This window comes from Mauremys mutica, chromosome 12, assembly GCF_020497125.1.
Source record: "Mauremys mutica isolate MM-2020 ecotype Southern chromosome 12, ASM2049712v1, whole genome shotgun sequence".
NCBI classification, from domain to species: Eukaryota; Metazoa; Chordata; order Testudines; family Geoemydidae; genus Mauremys; species Mauremys mutica.
In genome coordinates, this window is record NC_059083.1 from 65,234,893 (window position 1) to 65,255,156 (window position 20,264).

A 20,264-nucleotide genomic window follows, 5' to 3' on the forward strand; every position below is an offset into this window, starting at 1 on the left:
CTAAGCTTTCGTGGGCTACAGCCCACTTCATCGGATGCATGTAGTGGAAAATACAGCAGGAAGATTATATATAATATACACAGAGAACATGAAACAATGGGTGTTACCATACACGCTATAAGGAGAGTGATCAGTTAAGGTGAGTTATCATCATCATCAGGAGAGAAAAAGAACTGTTTGTAGTGGTAATGAAAATGGCCCATTTCCAGCAATTGACAAGGAGATGTAAGGAACTGTGGGGGTGGGGGCAGGGAAATACACATGGGGAAATAGTTTTACTTTGTGTAATGGCCCATCCATTTTTTTAAGTTCTAAGTCTAAATGCATTTGTGCTGTCAGTCTGTATTCTGCAATGTAGGATTGAGTATGTGAAATGTGTGCTACTTGGGAGAAGTGAATGCTTCCTAGGGCCAGATCCATGTGAATCCTGACTGACTGGCTTACAAGAGGTTACACGCTCTTGTGGGTCACTGGGAGAGAGGGGATGGTGGATGTGAAAGTGGCTGTGTTTGGATGTAGGCTTCTTTAGTTCAGCTAAACTTACACACACACACACTCTCTCAGTCACACACACACATGTTTTTGGACTTAAGAAGGGGGGAAAAGCACCTAGCACATCATAAAAGGCCAAAAATAACAGCAGAGTGAGGCAAACAAGCCAGGAGAGGGTCTGATGTCATCCTCACTAGGCCTAGCAGCAGTGAGGGAGGAATGTGTCCAGAGCCTACGAGACTTCCCAAAAGGCACTGATTATCCCAGAATAGAGAACAAAGCAGTGGCCCTAGGCTAGGGGTTCTCACAACAAAATTTTTGGTGGCCTCAGAGTGCGGCCACCAAATCTTGCTGGTGGCTGCTCTGACCATTTTTCCTAAAATACTTTAGGAAAAACAAATAAATATGCACATGTCCAACTCATTGTCATTTATCTACGTAGGGGTTGGTTTTTTTGCAGACTCAATAATAAAAAATAATGTACAGTTGTCTCTATTCTTTACTGGACCTAAACAATAGAAACACAGATAAGGTGCTTTGAGCATTCCTGTCTTTTTTTTTCTTGGTGTTTCTTTTGCTTTACTTGGTTGCTTTTTTGTTTTTAAGACTTGCTAGCTACTAAGTGTGTTGTGAAAAGTGATATTAACAAACATACAAATATCATTTTCACAGCACACTTACTCAGTCTTGGCAAGCCTGGGTACAGAGGCAATGGGGGCCAGAGGCGATGGGGCACTGGGGGAGGTGTGTGTGGGGGGGTAGGAGTTAAGGGGAGATGAGCTCGGGACCAGAGCATGCCACCACGTAGCCAGGGGACAGGGCCTGGCGGGGTGGAACCCGAACCCCCTTGGCTGGAGTCTTCCACCACCACCACCCCAGGGCTGAAGCCCAACCCCCACCCCAGGAAGGTGGGGAACTCACTGGCTGCCTGTTCCTCCAGCTTGTGTCTCCTCACACTGTCCAAAATGGGCCATCTTGATTATCACTTCAAAAGTTTTTCTCCCCTGCAGATAATAGCTTCTCTTAATTAATTAGGCTCTTACAGTTGGTATGGCTACTCCCACCTTTTCATGTTCTCTGTATGTATAAATTTCTACTTACTGTATTTTCCATTCTATGCATCCGATGAAGTGGGCTGTAGCCCACGAAAGCTTATGCTTAAATAAATTTGTTAATCTCTAAGGTGCTACAAGTTCTCCTGTTCTTTTTTCTCCAGAGGAGGGCAGGGTCCAACCACTGCTGGTGGCCCCTGGGGAGGGGCTGCTGCTTTGGATGGGGGAGAGGGGGAGCAGTCACTGCCAAGGAGGCTGTGGCCTCAAGAAAAGTCCCTGGTGGCCACATTTGAGAAATGCTGCCCTAGGCTGCAAATTCCAAGACCCATGCTGGTGTGGGTGTGGGTGTGGTGGGGGGGTTGAACATCCTATAGGGTGGCAGCTTTTTGGCTTCTACTGAAGTTTTTCTCTAAAAACTGAACAACTTTGGCTCTCATTGCAGGCTCTGGTTCCTTCTGGGAAGGGAGAATTCATGAGCTACTTTAGTTTGGAGGCCCCAGAAATAACACACTGGCCCATGGAGCAGAAATATCACATGTGGATTGGAGATGCAGTTTAGCTATTCCCCCTTTTAATTTACAGGGTTTCCCTGATCAAGCCGCTTCCAAACTAAGTGGGGCACACTTGTGCATTTCGTAATTGCCCTTTAGCAGCTTAAAGCTGCAGTGTTTCCTTACAGGTAGCACAAACCCGCAGCTCTGTTAACATGTTGGTGTGGGAGTTACTAGCCACTTGTTTTTTTCTTTATTAACAGAGTGATTGAAGCTCTTAATACCCACACGCTACTTCCTCCCCCCGCCTCCACATACACTCTTAATAGTGACAATACAGTGGAACTTCACTAATTCTCCCTCTGCTAATCCACAAACCCAACAACGGTCTCTCAAACCAGGCAGTCGCGTCCCGTTTATGAACAACGAGTAGGGGGTTGTCTACACAGGGAAATTTACCAGCAGAACTACACCAGTATAATTATCTCTGCAACTATATGCAGTGTAAACCAACACCCCCACCCCACCTTATGTGGATGTTCTTTCGGGATTTAGAGTGGCCTCTTTTCAGCCTAGCTTTTGTCTCTTTGGAAGCAGTTGAAGCAGAACTGTAAGTGCGATATAATACTACCACTACGGCTGAGTCGGTAAATTTCCCTGTGTAGACAAGCCCTTAGTAGCAGGGTCTGTGCTGAGATCTCATCTCACTAAGACTTCATCAGTCTTATTAAATATTCTGACTAGGACACTTACAGGAAGGTTCCTTGGCTCCGGAATTCGCCTCCCTCCTTGCTGTGATTGATTTGCATAATCAGATTTCTGATGATCTTTGGGATGACACAAGAGCAGCCTGTTCTACCAGGCAGCTCTTGTGAATGGGGGGTGATGGTGGGGGGGAAATGATGGGGGTTGGGAAGATATTGCAGCAGGAGGGGTCTCTGGTATGGGCCTGGCTGGACAACCTATTATTCCATTTTAAATTGCTTTAAATAAGCTTTATAATGTGCTTAGACCCAGAGTTGGGTGCAGTGAATGGTAAACCAAGCTCACTGCACTCCAAGGAAGCAGGGTCTGTGATATATTATCCATTTTCAACCCGTCTGTCCCCTTCACTTGCAGTGATTGGCTAGGTTAGTCATTGCCGCTCATGCTCAGGGCATCTCTTGACTTCCAAGCTAAAGGGAAAGAGGGTGTTTGTTGCCGTCCCCTCCCATTGCTCTGCACTCAGCATTTACTTCCCAGAGTTCCTCACTGCTCTTCCTTCATTTCCACAGGTCCAGAGGCAGTTCCCAGTTACACGCCCAGCATGACGGACACCGCCAGAGACACCGGCCTCAAGCAGGCGGCACCACCGCGGCCCGAAAAGCCGGCGCCCGACTTCAGCTACGTCGGGATCGATGCCATCCTCGAGCAGATGAGAAGGAAAGCCATGAAGCAGGGATTTGAGTTCAACATCATGGTAGTTGGTGAGTTCCCATCAGCTGCTGCTCTCCCAGGAGATGCCGGTTGCTCTGTGCTTGGTGGAGGACGAGCTGTTTATTTGATAGCTCCTTGGCAGGATTATTTTCCCTGTAGCTTCTACAGGAGCAGCTTCTAAGATTTAATGCTGGGATTCTTGCATTAGGAGTCAGCAAACTCCCTTCCACTTTAAGGGAGCTGTCTTGCTGTCAGTTGTTAAAGTGAAGAGTGGGCTGGGATCAGTGTTGCCAGGCATCTCTTAGCATTTAGGAGTTTATGTGCCCTTAAATCTAGTGGGGGCTTCCACAGCCAGACCTCATTGCTACCACGTAGTGTGCCCCCACTTGTGCCATGGACCACGGAGTCTTTCCCCTCTCTGTTCCTGTTTTGTCCCCAGTGCAGTGGTTTGATGGTATAAGTGGGAGGCCAGGAGTAATTGCATGATTTCAACCTCTTCTTGTGAGTATGTACAGCTCCTAGCACAATGGGGCCTGGTTTTCGATTGGGGCTTCTAGGTTTTACTGTACTACAGACAAACAAGTAGTAAGCAGTGATTCTGCCTGGAACAGTGCGGGACTCACCCCTGCAGTGCCTCCTGCTGGTCATCTTGGGAATTAGCTTTCCAGCCTCCGTAGCGCCCTCTGCAGGCCAGTGTCCCGCTGCCGCTTGGCCTCTGTGGCCCTCTGACGACCCTTTCTCTGGATGCTGCCCCCAGGCAGTACCCCCACAGTTTCTGTGGGTCTCCTCACTCAGGGGAACCCCCACCCACTATCCCCACCTCGCTTCAGTATTGGGCTACTGCCAGTCACCATCTAACCCCCAGTCACTGGGGCAGACTGCAGTGTCTCAGCCATTCATCATTAGGCAAGGGGGGTATGGACCTGCTGCCTCGGCCTACCTGTGGTTGCCCTCTGCAACCCCAGTACCCAATTGGCCTTAGACTAGGCCATAGCCTGGTGTTTTCCAATCCGGAGCTCCCCAGCTCCCTTAGCCTTTCCCCAGCCCTGCTCCCCCCAGGTACCTTCAACTCCCTAGCAACCAGGCCCTTCTCCCTCTACAAACAGAGAGAGTGTGTCTATGCACCTGGCTCAAAGCCTTTTTATAGGGGTCGGCTGTGGTCTGTTTGGGGTGTGGCTCCCAGCTGTGCCTACTTCCCCAATCAGTCTGGGAGCTGCCTGCCCCAGCCACAGCCGTCTGCTGGGCTGTTCTAAGCCCCTCAGGGCAGGAGTGGGTGACCATCCCACTACACTGCCCAAGTTGTACGGTGAATTTCCCCAGATCTGCTGCATTTACCAGGGGATGCCAGGCGCTGTGTGAGATGGTGCTGCTTGTGAAACAAGACCTCAGAGCAAGGCTCTTTCCCTGAAAGGCCTGGGGGCGGGGGAGGAGTGCAGTTTACAGGTGGGGTGTATGAGGCTGGAGATGAAGAGGGGTGTGCAGGAAGGGGGCTGGAAACTGACACCATTATCAGGGTAGTTGCTGTGGTGTAAGCAGGGCCTGTGTGGCATGGCACAGTGTGGCCCTGGGTCTCTACTCCCCTGCAGCTGAATTCTTGATGTGTTATGATGAAGAGGAGGGGCTGTCGCTTTGCGTCCCAGTTGCCTTCCCTTTTCCATTGCTGTGTGGGTGAGGCACAAACCACTCGGCTCTCAGAGCTGGACCGGGGGTGCAGCAGCTTTATAAGCAGGGGAGGAAATAACACTGACGAGTCGCTGATGTAATTAAAGGACCCGAACGGGGCTGGCCCCATTTTGAGGTTCCTCTGGCTGGACCATTTGCCAGCCTGAGTGGCCTGCAGCATATAAAAGCTTCCCCTGGGATCCCAATATGCCATGTACGCTGGGATTATAGCATCCCTGGTGCTTGTGGTATGGGGGCAAGGGGGAGGAGCTTTGCTTTTCCCTCTGGCCTTGTGAATGGGGAGCTTGGTGCCAAAACCCGATAAGCCGACAGACGTTCTTGAGCTCTTGTTATCCCTTTGAGGCTGCAGTGGAGAAAGAACAAGGAACCTGGAGTCTTCCTTCGGTCCCCCGCCATCCCCACCACCGCAGCCCACCTGCCCTCACTTGGGGGCCACCGGTTTCCTTACTGCTGCTCTAGCTGCAGTTTTCCTTCTGGGGTTATCAAAGGTTCCATATTATGAGCCTCTAATTTAAGAGGTTTTCAGCTTGGCTCTGCCGAAACTTCCGTCAGGTTAAAGCTGCCTGCCTCAGCAGATAGCAATTGAAATCCGAGCTCGTGGACTCCATAGGTTTGGTTATTAAGGGGGAGGCATTACAGAAGAACAAACTTTGAAGCAGCATCTGTCTATAAAAGAAATGAGCACAGCCAGTGCGATTTGTGCTCCCTGCGCTATCCATGTGTCTCTGTAGAACTGTCGTCGATGCTCCGTGCTTTGCAGGGGTACCCAGACCTAAGCAGCTCATCTTCCAAAGTTCCAGGTGGTTTGCCTGGCCCCATGAAACTCATCCTGGGATCTGGAAGTCAGAACCCATTTGACTAGGGTGAGCATGTGTCCCGTTTTGGCCAGGACAGACACCCTTTTGAAACCTTGTCCTGGATGTCACGACTCTGGGCATTTCTCCCATTTGCTCTTGCCCTAGGCGAGTTGCAGAGGAACGTTCAGGTAAGAGCAACAGGGAGAAATGCCCAGTTTTGCCAAAAAAGTCATGATGCCCGTGATGGCGGCTTGGGCCAGGTTCAGGCCAGCCTCCCACAGCTGCACCCAATGTCCCGTTTTCAGTTAGGAAAATACGATCACCCTACACTTGACTCCTGCATAATCCCCAGGAATAAGGGCTTGCAAAGCAGCTTGTCCCCTCCTCAGTTCCTCTTGAGCAAGTGTAAGCAGGACTTGGCCAAGGGTGACTGACCCGTGGCAGGGTGCAAGGGGAAGAGAACGCAACACCGAGTCTGCGTGGAGTGCAAGGCCTCTGGCATGTGTGGTCTTTTCCTTGTTTTGTTCTCTCCCTCAGTGTCTCCTGCTGGTGGGGATGGAGAGGGACAGTGTCTGCTCACCCCTCCTGGTGGAGGGTACAAAGCACTGTTTACCTGGGCTGGTGAAGCGCAGAACGAAAGTCTGGGGGTCGAAGACTACTGGAGTGGCTTGGCCTAACCTGCAGTGTGTGCTGGCACTGTCACTTTCCTCTGACGTCCGCTCCCCTGGGAGCCTGATTCTGCACCTGGCTTCCCAGCCCCCAGTGTGCAGCTCTCTTGCTCTCTCTGCCCTCATCCCTTTCCCACATGCTCCTGGACAGCTAGCGCCTCCTTGCCGGTTACCATGGTTAGCCCCAAAGAGCTGTGCAGCGAGCCCAAAACCATGCCTGGCTCACAACAAACCTGGAACTTGGGTCAGAGTCACTGAGGCTGGTGAGCCTGAGACAGTTTGGGGGGGGATACAGTAGCTTCTCCCTAAATCAGCTGCAATTTCAGCTGAGTTTCTGTCCCCCAAAGATCAAGATTCTTCATGAGATCCGAAGTTGCATGAACTGAGAACCATGGCCCCTGCCAGGGCTGGACTTGCTTCTGCCCTGTCCTGGGATACCCTGAGTTCACAGCTTGGGGGTGGTGCCCAGGAGCCACAACTCTCTTCTTGCCGTCCCAGGGCAGGCTGCAGTGGGAAGGCACCTCTTCCTTCTGCAGTTCTGGTGGTGATGGGAGACTTTTAAGTGGGGCCTGACTTGCCTTGGCAGAATGCCATGTATGGTACCGAAGCCCATGTCTCACAGTGGCTGGAGAAAACTGTTCTTTCCTTGGCAAGCTCCCGGCTGAGTGTTCACAGGCCGGGGAATTCGTGGCAGCCTAAACAAGTGCTGAAACTCTCTGCCTATCACAGGAAAACACAGGGTATGCAACAGAGGGGGTGGGAGGTGCTCAGTGCGTGTGAATGGGAGGGTGACTCTTATGATGGATCACTGAGCTTTATAAGGACAGGCTGGACAACCATCTCTCGGAGATGGTCTAGGGTTAGCTGGTCTGCCTCAGGACAGGGGGTTGGACTAGATGGTTTCTCAAGGTCGCTTTTAGCCCTACAGGTCTGAGTCTGAGGCCCCAGGATGCAATCTCCCATCATCCCCTCACTCTCTCCTGCCTGATTAAATACCACAGCAAGTTTGGGAGAAAACAGACTTCCTGAATCTGTATTGATAAGGGCAAGGGGATGGGGCAGCTGCTTATTTCAGGGCTCCCACAGAACTGAGGTATTACTTTGGGGTAGTCTGTGTGTCTGTCTGTCTCTGTCTCTCTCTGAATCTGGGAGTCTTGCCATGTTCCTGAAACTGTTTGGAAGCCTCCCACAGTTCTCTGGTTCAGGCAGACAGAAGGGAGAAATGAGGAGTAGCCAAGCAGTTTCAGTCCTTCCTGATGGGTTAGTCTAAAGCATGCGCTCTGTGGCGTCCATTTGAATGCAGCTGAGTGGGCTTCTCGGGGTTAGCCTAGTCTTGTGGCAGTGCAGAGCCCCCAGAGAACCTGTACTGGAGAGAAACTTCCCAGGCAGTTTGCTCACAGGAGCTGTAGAGAAACACGCCTTCCCTGGACACGTTCTTTCCACTCAGCTCTTTCTTGGTCCGTCCTCTGCCTTGCTTCATTAGTGCACAGCTGGGCTGCCCCACAAAGAGCCAGCCAACACCCCACTGTACTGCCCAGACCCTTATCTAGGTATAATATGGCCCCCACTCTGACATTTGAGCACTTGCAAAGACAGGAGCTATTATCCTTGTTTTACAGCTGGGGAAGCGAGGGGCAGTGAAATTAAATGACTTGCCCAGAATTACACGGGAAGCCTGTGGCAGAGCTGGCAATTGAACCCAGGTGTCCTGTGACCCAGTCTGGTGCCTTCAACACAGGACCATCCTCTCTGGGGACCTTTGCCACCATGGGCACTACTAATGTCCTCTACAATACAGTTGAGAGCTTCGAACAGATTCCTGGAAGTGTTTAACTCGTGGGTCAGTCTGGATTTACCAGAACTACTTTAGTCCCCCTAATCCCTGCCACTAAGGTGTGGTTACCGCCAGGAAAAGGACTATGCAAAAAATGGCTCCTTACTCCGGGGTATTGAGAAGCTGCAAAGTAACCGCTTTCCTGAACAAAATCAGCATAGTATGTACTGACCAGAGATGGCCAAAAAGCTTCGCATGCCAACCTCAGTCTCTGCTACCAGCTCCCAGGAGCTGCTCTTCTCTAGTGTTTTTCACTCTAGCTAATTAAACAGTGTCAGATGCAGGAACAGACTAGCACAGGTTGCAGCAATGTATCACCTCTTAATTAGAAGCATATGAGAAAAACTAACACGATCACAAATAGAATACCTAATTAGCCTATTTTGTTTACAGTTCAGGCATTGTTAACCCTTCTGTTGCTTGATGAAACTCTCTGCAAAGGGCAAAACACTTAAACTGTATTTGTTCCCTGTGTTCCTTTTGCACCCATAGCTGCTCTGCCTACTGACAAAAACAAGACTTCCTCCTGTTGACATGGCTAAAAGCAGGTGGGGAGATACTACGGGAGAGCAAACCCGTGCAAAAGCTTTTGGGACCTGTGAGCTTTCTGGATGCTTGGGGGGAGGGGAAGGGGCGTATTTTGATCTTCTGGGTCCTGAAAGGATGGGCATGGAGGTTGGGTGTGGGGCAGAGGCTGGGAGCTCTGACAGACTAAGCTTACTCTGAAGTGTTTTTGCAAATTGAGTTAGAAGCTAGTGGCCCCACTTGTTATCTTGTCTGACAGCATTTTTCCTAGGAATTTTCTAGCACTAGCATTGTGCGATTTCTCCTGGAACATTGATCTAAACAAGAGAGATGGATTTAGCCCAAGCTGCCATGTGCTGCCCAAATCTGGCCTTTAAGAGACCCTCTGGTCCTGTTAAATGTGACTGATTTCTGGGGCCAGAGCCAATGCTTCATCAGTTTAGCTGAAAGAACCAATCAATCCCCAGACCTAATTTATTCCCCTTTGTGATCCCAGCCATAAACCATTGGATTGTGGTTTTAACCCAGGCCTGCATCATTAGTATCTCTCCCCTGCAGGATTTATTGAAGAGGTTGGGGGAAGTGGTCTGTCATGGTGGATGATCAAAACCATAAGATACAGTTTAGAGTGTCCTCTTTAATATCAGCTGAGATAAAGCTCGAGGGAGCCTTGCAAGGAATGGAATTCATGTGGGACAGGCAGTGAAGGAAGCCTGTAGATCAGCCCTCCTGTGGGCCATTTCAGTCTAAGTCCCTTTAAGAGAATCTTTATTGAAGGAGTCATGGCAGAGGGAGAGCTCTTCTGCTTCCCATCCTCTTATTAAGGAGGGAAATGGTTATTGCAGCCTCATAGGGGCAAATAAATAACTCAAGATGACTGTGTGGCCTCTGTGTTGGCTCAGTTAAGGTTAATAAAGGGGTTCTGTAAACATTAGCCCTTCAGTGCTATGTGTATCTCTGCCCTTACGGGTCGTGTGAGCCGCTGCTGTTTAGCTTACTGACAAACTAGCTATTCACATGCTCCCCAGCGAGTTTGTCTAGTTGTGCCCAAGTGGGCCGTGTTTTCCATCTAGCGCGTCTTCAACCAAGCGAGATCTTGTTCCATAGTGGAAGGACTCACTTGTCTGACTTTGCTCTACGGAGTCCAGATTCCTGCGCTTTCCATCCCACATCTCCGGGCAATGTCTTCAAACACACGGGTTTTGTGTTCCACTCTGAACAGGGACAGGGAGCAGAGAACCGTATTGATTGCAGGAGAGAGCTGTTTCCACTGAGTGTGTTGCCTCATTGAAAGTGAAAGCATCCTTAGTAAAGAGGGAGCTGCAGTTCCAGTGATCCACACCCACATGCTGAGGTCACTTCACTAATGTGTGGCATGAGCAGGAGAACCTCCCCCCATCAAAACAGATCTGGGCTGAATGGGCTACAGGAACCGCTTTGCTATGTCAGCCAGCAGGGGGCACAAAACATGAGCCGGTCTGAAATGTAGAGGGTGCCAGCACACGTGTACCCAAGCCAATATGCAGCCATCTGCTTGTGTGAAGAAATATCACAGAGGGTGTGGGAAATGCTGTTAAATTCTGCAAAGAAACTGTTGGTATGTGCAATGCCACTGCCTACGGAGTTGGCCCCATCCTAGTTGATGCATGGTGTGGACCAGGAATTCCCATAAAGGTAAAATGGAGTCAATTCCAACTCCAATTCTGACTCTCCCTGTCCTCCAGGTCAGAGTGGCTTGGGGAAGTCCACGTTAATCAACACTCTCTTCAAATCCAAAGTCAGCCGGAAATCCGTTCAGCCAGCTTCTGAAGAGCGGATCCCCAAAACCATCGAAATAAAGTCGATCACTCATGGTGAGTCTCTTGGGCACACATGCAGTTTGGGGGGTGACAGAGCTCTAGAGGCTCCTCCTAGGCCAAGAGAAGCCAGAGCATCTTCTCCGTATCCACCAGTCTAGATTCCTTTATGCCGGAACGCAATCAGCTGAGATTGCTGGCGGGGTATCATGCTTCACAGGGGGAGGAGTTATATGGATTATTGAAAGAGTTGAGCTGCATAGTCTCTTCTTTATAATGCAGTTGAAATGCCACTGATGTGATAGGATGCTGTATCTTTGGAGGGCTGCAGGTACCAAGCCTGCAGCTGCTTGGAGAGATCTCTGGTGGTAAGGCAAGGCTGCACGCTGGGCCTGTCTCTGCTTGCGGCCTATACCATCCCTTGGATGTCTCTGTTTCAGATATTGAGGAGAAGGGCGTCCGTATGAAGCTGACTGTCATCGACACCCCAGGGTTTGGAGACCACATCAACAATGAGAACTGGTGAGGAGAACGCTGCCCTGGGCTGTGCTGCTGCTTGGCTGGCATAGGCCTTCTGTCATGCAGACCACCTGTGGGGGTGGGGACTCGCTTTGCACCACCCTTCCTTTGCTCCGGGGCATGGAATGGGCCGGGGCGCATTGCAAAGTTGTGGATCCCTTGTGGCTCTCATTCTGCCTAGCTTGGCTGTCGAGGGGTGGGGAGGGGGAGGCTGGAGATGCTGAGCAGCTGGGCTGGTGAGCTGCAAAGGGAAACCAGACAATCCTGCCAGCTTCCTTCCCCGGCAGGCTCCAGTGCAAAGGGCTATGGTTAGTCAGCCTTCTCTCTGCCAGGGGGTGGAGCCCAACCATCCCAGAGTGCTGCTTCACGGGCAGGGCAGGTGCTGACATGACTGATCCCCCTAGCCCTTCCTACGTCTGCTGGAGAGTTAGCAGCTGTGGGGAAAGTCCTTGGGGCAGCCACCGCTTCTGAACGTCCATCCATGTGTCCCACTCGTGGGGGGGGAGAGGTGCAAAAATAATCAATTATAAATATCTGTAATCCCCCCCCCCAATACACACACACACACACACACACACACACACACACAATGTGGTGATGAGGTTAACATTGGAAGCATACAGACAAATTTGAGGGTGACCAATGTCTGGGGCGGGGGCACACAGGTGCCTTTTTTTTTTTTAAGCCCACTCCCCTGCCCCCCCACCTCTCTCTAAATACATTGTCTAGGAAAGCGCTACAAGCTCTGTTAAACTTTGTGGGGCACTGGCAGGTCTCCCGCGGGCTGGGCAGTCGATGGCTAACTGCTCTGCTGCCTTTCCCAGAAGTGACTCCTGGTGAAGGGTTACGGCTGGGATCCTGGCGTGGACGGGGAAGAGCAGGAAGATGGCAGGGCTGAGCAGTCAGGCTTTCTAGGGCTCCTCCTGGTGCTGTTCATGAATATTTCTGTTCGGAAACGGGCCAGAGCCTAGCTGGTCACAGGATGTCCATTACTGCAGCAGTAAAGGGGCTGTTGTGGGCACTAACACTTCCGAAGCCTGCTTACCATTGTGAGAAGCTCGCATTTGAATGGTGGAGCCCAGTTGTCCTCTTGAAGTGGTTGCAGGCTCTGCACTGCCTCCTAGTGCTAGAGACGGAGCTCACAGCCAAGAAGCTGAGCTCTCCTGCTGCCACGCATCCTAGTTGTTCCCCTTGTTGAGTGCCAGGACTGGGAGGATTCCCAGAAAACTTGGCTCCTTTTAGAAAGGTGATAAAACAAGATTTGCCATTCACACAGGACTTGGGGGATTCTTTTCTTAGCCGCCTGCAGCTGTGGTATGAAACATTCCCATGCTTTTACTTGGGGGCCCAATTCTGCAAGATGCTGAGCACTGTCCACTCCCGATGACTCTCCCTTTCAGGATCCAGTGCAGCGCTTAGCCTGTCGGTGGTTTTAGAGTCACTGCATGAGTCCTGTCTCACCTGTGTGTATGTCTTTCTGCACAGCTGGCAGCCCATCATGAAGTTCATCAATGACCAGTACGAGAAGTACTTGCAGGAGGAGCTCAATGTTAACCGGAAGAGGCGGATCCCAGACAGCAGGGTGCACTGCTGTATATACTTCATCCCAGCCACCGGCCATGCGTATGTACCCTCCTCCTCAGGAGAATGATCTTTCCTACTTAGGATGGCGGGTGTGTGTGTTTGTGGAGGTGGGGTAATGATCAAGATTGAACCTACTTGCCTCTCTGGTGCTAGCTGTCTCTGTCTTTAATCTTGCCCAGAAGTTGCTAAGAAATTCAAAATCACTCTGGTTTGTGTGACCTTACAATAACTTTTTCCAATCAATCATCTTTAGTGTGAATACTACATCCTGTTTAGCCAGGTTCTGGTCACTTCCTGTATGTTGAAGCATGCACACATGGACTGCTAGGTGCTCTGTATACAATCCCACACAAGAAACATATAAATGCAGTAATTCCTAATGCTTATAGCTAGCTCCCTTCCCCATCTAGAGCTGCTAGTATTAACGCAAAGCAATCCTAGCCCAGGCATAGGTAAAATAAACATGCAGGCATCACTTCATTCCCCCCACTTCCACCCCCCGCCCCCCGACGGATTAAACAGTCTGTAGCATCCCAAGAGTCCATGTGAGTAGTGGCTGGAATCTGATGGTAATGTGATTGCCAATGTTTAAAGTGCCTCCCTACCGTGCTATCTGTTTTTGTTAATCAAGGATCCAGTTGTCCTAGCAGTATAGAGCAGACTGAACCAGTTGGTACTGAGCCTGAAGGGAGTATTTATAAATAGAACTTTTAGCCTGGACGTGATCATGGCCTATTTCATGTGTAGCCTTGTTTCTGTCCCTGGCACCTCTAAAAAGCAAGTGTCCAAGTGTCAGGACCTAGAATTTTCATTTGGTTTGTGGCGATTCCTTCACTCGAGATCTGGCCGCGTCTACATGGGAAGTTTCTTCCGTATAAACAAAGTATGAACTTAACCCTATATAGTTATACTAGTCTAACCCGCTGTGTGGGCACTTTTGTTTGGATATGAGTCACTTGTTTGGGTTTCACTTACATCACTTGAGAAGGGGTTTCAACTAAAGCAAAAAAAAAAAAAAAAAAAGGCACTCTTCTACTGGAATAATTGTCCCGGTGTGGAACATTAGACAGGTATAACTATACCTGGGAAACTGACCAAACTTTCCTATGTAGACAAGACCTTAGAGTCCCCTTCTCCATTGGCTTTAGAGAGAAAAGTCCTTGTCAATGTGAATGCCCTGCACATACATTAGCATAGAGCAGAGATGGTTGCATATGTGCAGTCTGCAAAGACCCCCGGGGCCTTGGATTGTCTGATTGGGTTGTCTGCCTGGGCTCTTTATCTGTTGTAGCCTTCTGTTAGGGGCAGAGGGAGCTGATGGAGCTGTGTGCCTTGGGATGATCAGGTAAAATAAAAGGCCTTTTCTAGAAAAGACTCTAGGTCTGGTGACCTGGCAAATCCCTCGCTTCGGCAGAAGAAGAAAAGGAGGCTCTGAGCCCTCCGCTTGTGTGCAAGGAGCATTGGAGTTTTAGAAGGGGTGACCACGTGCAGGCCCTTGAACCTGTAGCACTGCGGCTGTGCCACTGACCCGGTCGTGCACCCAGCAGCAGGAGTCAGCTCTTGAGGTGGAGCAAATGACCCATTCCACAGCCCCCTCCCCCCTCCCTGGGAAAGCATGGAAAGCGCCGTCATTCTGTGTGTGGCCGTCGTGTGTGCGGGGGAGGGCACTGACATGTTAGGCTCATCCCTCTGCCTGTGCCTCTCTAATGGCATGTTCTGGTTTCTCTCACCCGGCTGCTCCCAGGGTAACAGTGTTTGCATGGAAGTCCGACTCTCTGCTTCCTTCCTCTGGCTCTTTCTCTCTCCCTCCCCCCGCTCTCTCTCCAAAGAACATGTGTTTCCAATATAAGAAAATGGCCCTGCAGTTTGAGAGGCTTCATTACCATGCTGCACGCAACAGGCTCCTTCCCCTGCAATAGCCTTTGGCTGCGTGTAGCCTGATACCCCAGCTGGGGGTTAGAACCCGCTTGCTTGGCTGCCGTCTCAGGTTGCTTCTCCTAGGGCCACGGTTTCCTGCCCAGGTGTCAAAGAGGACATCTGGCTCCTGACTTTCGCCTCCTGACAGAGGATGCATATATGCGGGGGAACAGCAGGACACGCTGAGGCTATAGACTACAGCTCAGGGGGAGGGAGGACCTTTAATGGGAATATGGAGTGGATGGGTGTGACAAAGTGGGACTATTCTTAATGTTTCTTCTGAATACTGTAGGGGTGCCTCAGTTTCCCCTATGCATTTCTTAAGTCTCTAGGGGGTGTGACTGTTGCAGAGCAAAGGGCCAGTGTGCATAAATGGCCGACACACTTTCTCCTGGTAGCTGATGGCCTGGGCCCTTCCTCCCTGCAAGGTGATAGCTAAAGGTGTTGGAGAACAAAGGAATCAGGTGACCTGCTGGCCCAGGAAAGGAACAAAGCAGAGGCGTTTGGGCCTGTCTGGGGTCTGTCTGGGGTCGAGGAGTGAAGTGCAGACGTGGGTGTCTGGCTCACTGCCCCCCAAAATGGACCCGGCTGAGGGGTCCTGTTCTCTGACTAACACGGCTGCTACTCTGAAACCTGTTCTCTGTACTGTGTTCCTGTCATCTAATAAACCTCTGTTTTACTGGCTGGCTAAGAGTCACGTCTGACTGCGAAGTGGGGGGTGCAGGACCCTCTAGCTTCCCCAGGACCCTGCCTGGGTGGACTCACTGTGGGAAGCACATGGAGGGGCAGAGGATGTTAAATGCTCCAAGGTCAGACCAGGAAGGTGGAAGCCATGTGAGCGTCTTACCCTGAAGACAGTCTGCTCACTGAGAGGAGACTTCACCAGAGTCCTGACTGGCTTTGTAGGGAGCAGTTCCAGAGCATCGCCCGGGGACTCTGTGACAATGAGAAATGCTGGCTCTCTCTGAGTTGTAACGTGCAGTGTTTGAGTTCCTGATGCCACACTCTGGTTAGTTTCACGTCTTAATTTCTTATTGCCATTGGCACTTCCCTCTGCCCTTCATAAGCTCCATGCTCAGAGATTATGGGCTAGCACGGGGTGGACTCTCTTCCCACTGTTGAGTAGAGTATTGTTTGAAATGACCATAAGCCTTTTCAGAGAGTGGTGAGCAGGGAGGCAGCTTCCTGTAGTTTTACGTAAGCAAGGCACGTCCCTTCATGTTGGCTTTGTGCATCCCTAACACAGCTGTGAGCTACGGATGCTAGTGTAACCCACACACCTTCTGGGTGTGGTGTTTTGTCACATCTAGTGGCACCGAGACCACAGAGAGAGATTAATGAGTCTGCTCTGCAGCTTTAGCTAAAAGCCATGTGGCTTTTAGCTCATACAGTAGAGACTCATGCACTTAGCTCCAGATTCGATCCAGCCTGCCACCATTACACGAGCACTGTCTTGAATATGCCACAAGTGGAGGGAACTTGGACAAGAACCCTGGTGCTTTCGCTCTCCAACCTCAGGCCTCTATCACTTGAGCCACCTTAGGAGGTAATGACAGGTATTCCTTTGCATTCTGTGGATCCCCACTGGGGGCAACATCACACAAATCGCAATGGGACGGATCACTCGATGATTTCCTGTTCTGTTCATTCCCTCTGAAGCACCTGGCATTGGTCACTGTCGGAAGACAGGATTCTGGGCTAGATGGACCATTGGTCTGACCCACTATGGCCATTCTTATGATGCTCACCAGAGGTGTCCCCAGAAGTGATAACTCTCTGAGTGTGGTGGTTCAACCTATCGCGATGCTCCTGCCTGAATAACCTGCTTAATTTGGATCCCAGTTTTTCTTGGCAGCCAGCTCCCTCTCCCTGGTCTCACGGACACATCTTACTACTGTCAATCATTTGCACCAACTACAGAAAACATGCTAGAGGGATTAATCCCGATGTCATTCTCAAGCTCCCTGCGCTGTTCGGATTGTCCTTTTCACGGGCGTTCTGCCCCTTCATTGACAGTGAGAAGTGATGCAGCGGCCCTGCTGCTTTCCAGACCTGATGATTCAAGGACAGAGCATTCCTCTTATCCTCCCTTCCCAAACTGCACAGCAAGGGTTCTTGGCACCCTCTTGGCAGCATGTGGCTGCTTCCGCAGCCAGCAGTGTGCAGAGGGTTAGTTTAACCTGCAGTGCCTTGTGAAGATGGGGACTGGCTTAGAGTTAGTTCTGCTTTCTGTGCCAGTTGCATTTGGATTAATACCTGCTCCTTTGGAGCTGTTTTTTTGTTGTTGTTGTCGTCACAAACATTTAACATACGTTCAGAACCCACCGAGACAGGTGAATCCCTGAGTGGCTTTTACGAGACTGTTGATGATAGCACTCCAGTCTGTGAGCCAGAGATGTCCTATCCCATTGTAGCCCTGGCCTGATAAACTGCTCGGTTCCATTTCAGACTTCGCTGTAGACGTTGAGTAAAAGGTTTGTCTGTTCCTCCCGTAGAGTGGAATCCAAGAGTGAATCAGCTGATGACTTTTCCATCTCCTAAGGACACAGCTCTGTCTCCCATCAGTCAGGGCAGACTAAACTAATCTAGTGTGTGCCCTGCCCTCCTTGTAAGGCCCCAGTAAAATGATGTTTACAAAGACTAAGTAACATGCTGGCAGGGGCTTTTGGCCATGGAAGTAAAGCCCCAAATACTCACCACCCAATAAATTCCACAGCAGGCTCTGCATGATGTCTGGAAAGCAGGGCTTGACTCTGAAAAGTGGCTGTGAAATACAGCACTTTCTCACTCACCGGCTGTGCGGCCTGCGTGTGTTGGAGCCGCTGCTTCTGACTGTAATGACACCATCCAGTTTCCTCTCCTGTTAGTCTCCCTGCTATGGGAGAGGGAGCTAGATTCAGTTCCAGCTTGTGCCTCAGCAGGTTCCTGTTGTGCACTTAGGTATGTCTACGTGGAGCTTGCTTCCTCCATGGGTAGACAGACGCACACTAGCTCTGCTAATGACTTGCCCGAGTGTGTCCCCAGGGGGTGGAGTGGGATGGTGCTCAGGTGGCTAGCCCAAGCCCTGCCCATGCCGCAGCAGCCATGCTGCTATTTGTAGCACGCTATCTGGAGCAGAGCTAGCATGCGTCTGTCCACCTGTGCCGGGAAGCACCCTCCCAGCTTCTGTGCAGAGGTACCCTTACTGGCGGTGGTGGTGGAGCCCTTTGTGACTCCGCACGGGTGTTTTGCTCAATGTACCAGTCAGAAGATTTTTATTTCTTGCTACTAGTTAGATCTCGGATGCCACTGACAGGGTATTCTGTGTCTGGTCCTCCCAGCAGCTTTTATTACTTAACTGCATTGTAAGGGAACAAGCAAGAGCTGAGTCTGCCCTAAAAAGTTCCTTCTAATTTTTTACATCCATGTGCGGAATGAATTTTATGTGCACCAATATGGAGGTGATGTGTGGCGGGGTGGGGCCGAGGGGTTCAAAGTGGGGAGGGAGCTCAGGGCTGGGGGTGAGGGCTCTGGCTGGGGATGTGGGCTCTGGGGTGGGGCCGAGGATGAGAGGTTTGGGGTGTGGGAGGGGCTAGGGAAGAGAGTTGGGATGCTGGGGAGGGGTGAGGGCTCCGGTTGGGGGTGTGGGCTCTAGGGCGGGGCTGGGGATGAGGGGTTTGGGGTGCAGGCTGCCACAGGGCTGAGGCGGGGAGAGAGGACTCCCCCCAGCCCTCTTTCACTGCGGCAGCTCCAGCTGCCCCGTCACAGCTCTGCATGCCCCAACTTGCTCCCCACCCACTCCCTACCTCTGTCCTCTCCAGGCCCCTGTGGCTGTGCATCTGCATGGCCCTTGATAGCCTGCTGCGTGGCCATGCAGCTTAGAGGGAACTTGCCTGCCCGATCCCACCTATGCTAGTGAGCCCAGTTGTAGATAATCTGAAGGGGCCATACGCAACCCCAGCAGTAATACCCCATTCCCTCCCGCAGCCCCAAATTCTGTGGGGCTGAGTAATGGTCACATAACAAAAAGGAAGGGAAAGGTTTTATAGCCACCCAGTGTGTATATTTCAGCTGCGTGGAACAATCCTCTGCCACAGTTCCACTCAGCTGTGGCTTGTCCTCTTTCTCTAAAGATCCTTTGCCTGTGAGGCAAAGGCAGTTTCTCTTGTACATGTTCAGTCACAGATCTGGGCTTCCAGAGATCTTACTGGGAAAGAGTTAAAATATAATCAGTTGCCTCTTGTGAACTGCACCCAAAGTCTGCTTATGACTCTGGAATGCAACACTGCTCACAGGAGATCTGCATGTTTTTGTACTGTGATCATCCATCTTTTCTTGCACGCTTTATTCAGCAGTGAAAAAGTTAATGTGAGCACCAAAATAGTCTTCCTTAGGTTCCAGGATCAGCCCCCCCATAGGGACAAATAGGAGTTCCCATGCCAGGAGTGCATGTGCCCTGTAGACTGAAGCAAACAGCACCAGCTATTCCACACATGCTTTTCACCACCATAAGAGCTAGTTATCGGTCACTGGAGGATTCTCCTGACCTCTGCACAGTACCCTGAGCCAAAAACTCCTGGCTGTGCTGCTTTGCTCCTTGCAATAGGGAGCTGGGAATGGACTACCTGAAGCTAGAGTAAGCCATCTCTCCCCACCGCTGCTACCGTGGCCATATCTATAGTGCACGTGATAGCTATGAAAGGGTTAATTTGTGCGTAAGCCAGTTCCCAGTGCTGGTGACTTCTCAGGTGCATTCAGCCAATGAATTTGTTCTGCTTTAATGTTTGTAACTTAGTCTAGCGCTAGAGCTTTCCTGGCTAGACTTCCAGTTAAAGGGCCTCCTTTGGGGAAAGTCCTGTGGAACTTAATAGAAAATGTATTTTGGTATAGGGTTGTGTGGTGTTTGGGTTTTTTTTTTTAAAACTGTCCAATAGAATTTAATAGCAAATTGTATAGGATGGTCCAAAAAACATACAGAAACATGATTTGCTCCCTGTGAAACTCAGTTACTTCTCTAGAGTCTATTTGTTTAATCCCTGTGACTTTCATTTCATAGGAGACTAATAGCATTTTCAAAGCACCTTATAAAGGCAGCCAATCAAGCTTCCTAACACTCTGTGTGGGAGGAAGAGAGGGAAATGGTCCCCACGTTAAAGGTGAGAGGACTGAGACAGAGGTTACACCGTGTCTAAGACCACACACCTTTAAATTGTGTCTGTGGCAGAGCTGGGGTTTGGCTTCAAAAGACCTGGATCGTGTCTCTTATTACTGGACCCTGCTGCCTCCCGGCTCAGAGCTGGCCCTGTGTGCTCTGCTACTAACAGTGACCTGTGTCAAATCTCCAGCAGCCAGCCTGGCTGTCCCATGTCCTGTCCTGGTATCCAGCCCCGGAGCAGGAATGCTGCTTGCTGCGGTGGTGTAGGGAGATCTGCTGTTTGGGAAAGTCCGCTGACCTCCGTTCTCTAGCAGTCAGAGGAAAGAGCTCAGCAGGATGCCAGGAAGCTCTGCCTT

General features: G+C 50.7%; 1 protein-coding gene across 9 annotated transcripts in view; it reads left to right on the forward strand.

Moving 5' to 3' along the window:
• Positions 1-20,264, forward strand: part of SEPTIN9 (septin 9) — a 260,626-nt gene that overhangs the window by 223,090 nt on the left and 17,272 nt on the right. For all 9 annotated transcript variants that reach the window (XM_044983495.1, XM_044983494.1, XM_044983497.1 and 6 more), the window contains 4 exons: positions 3,310-3,501; positions 10,683-10,811; positions 11,195-11,276; positions 12,759-12,896. In XM_044983495.1, the coding sequence (XP_044839430.1) occupies positions 3,310-3,501; positions 10,683-10,811; positions 11,195-11,276; positions 12,759-12,896 (541 nt within the window). The remainder of the gene's footprint in view (positions 1-3,309; positions 3,502-10,682; positions 10,812-11,194; positions 11,277-12,758; positions 12,897-20,264) is intronic.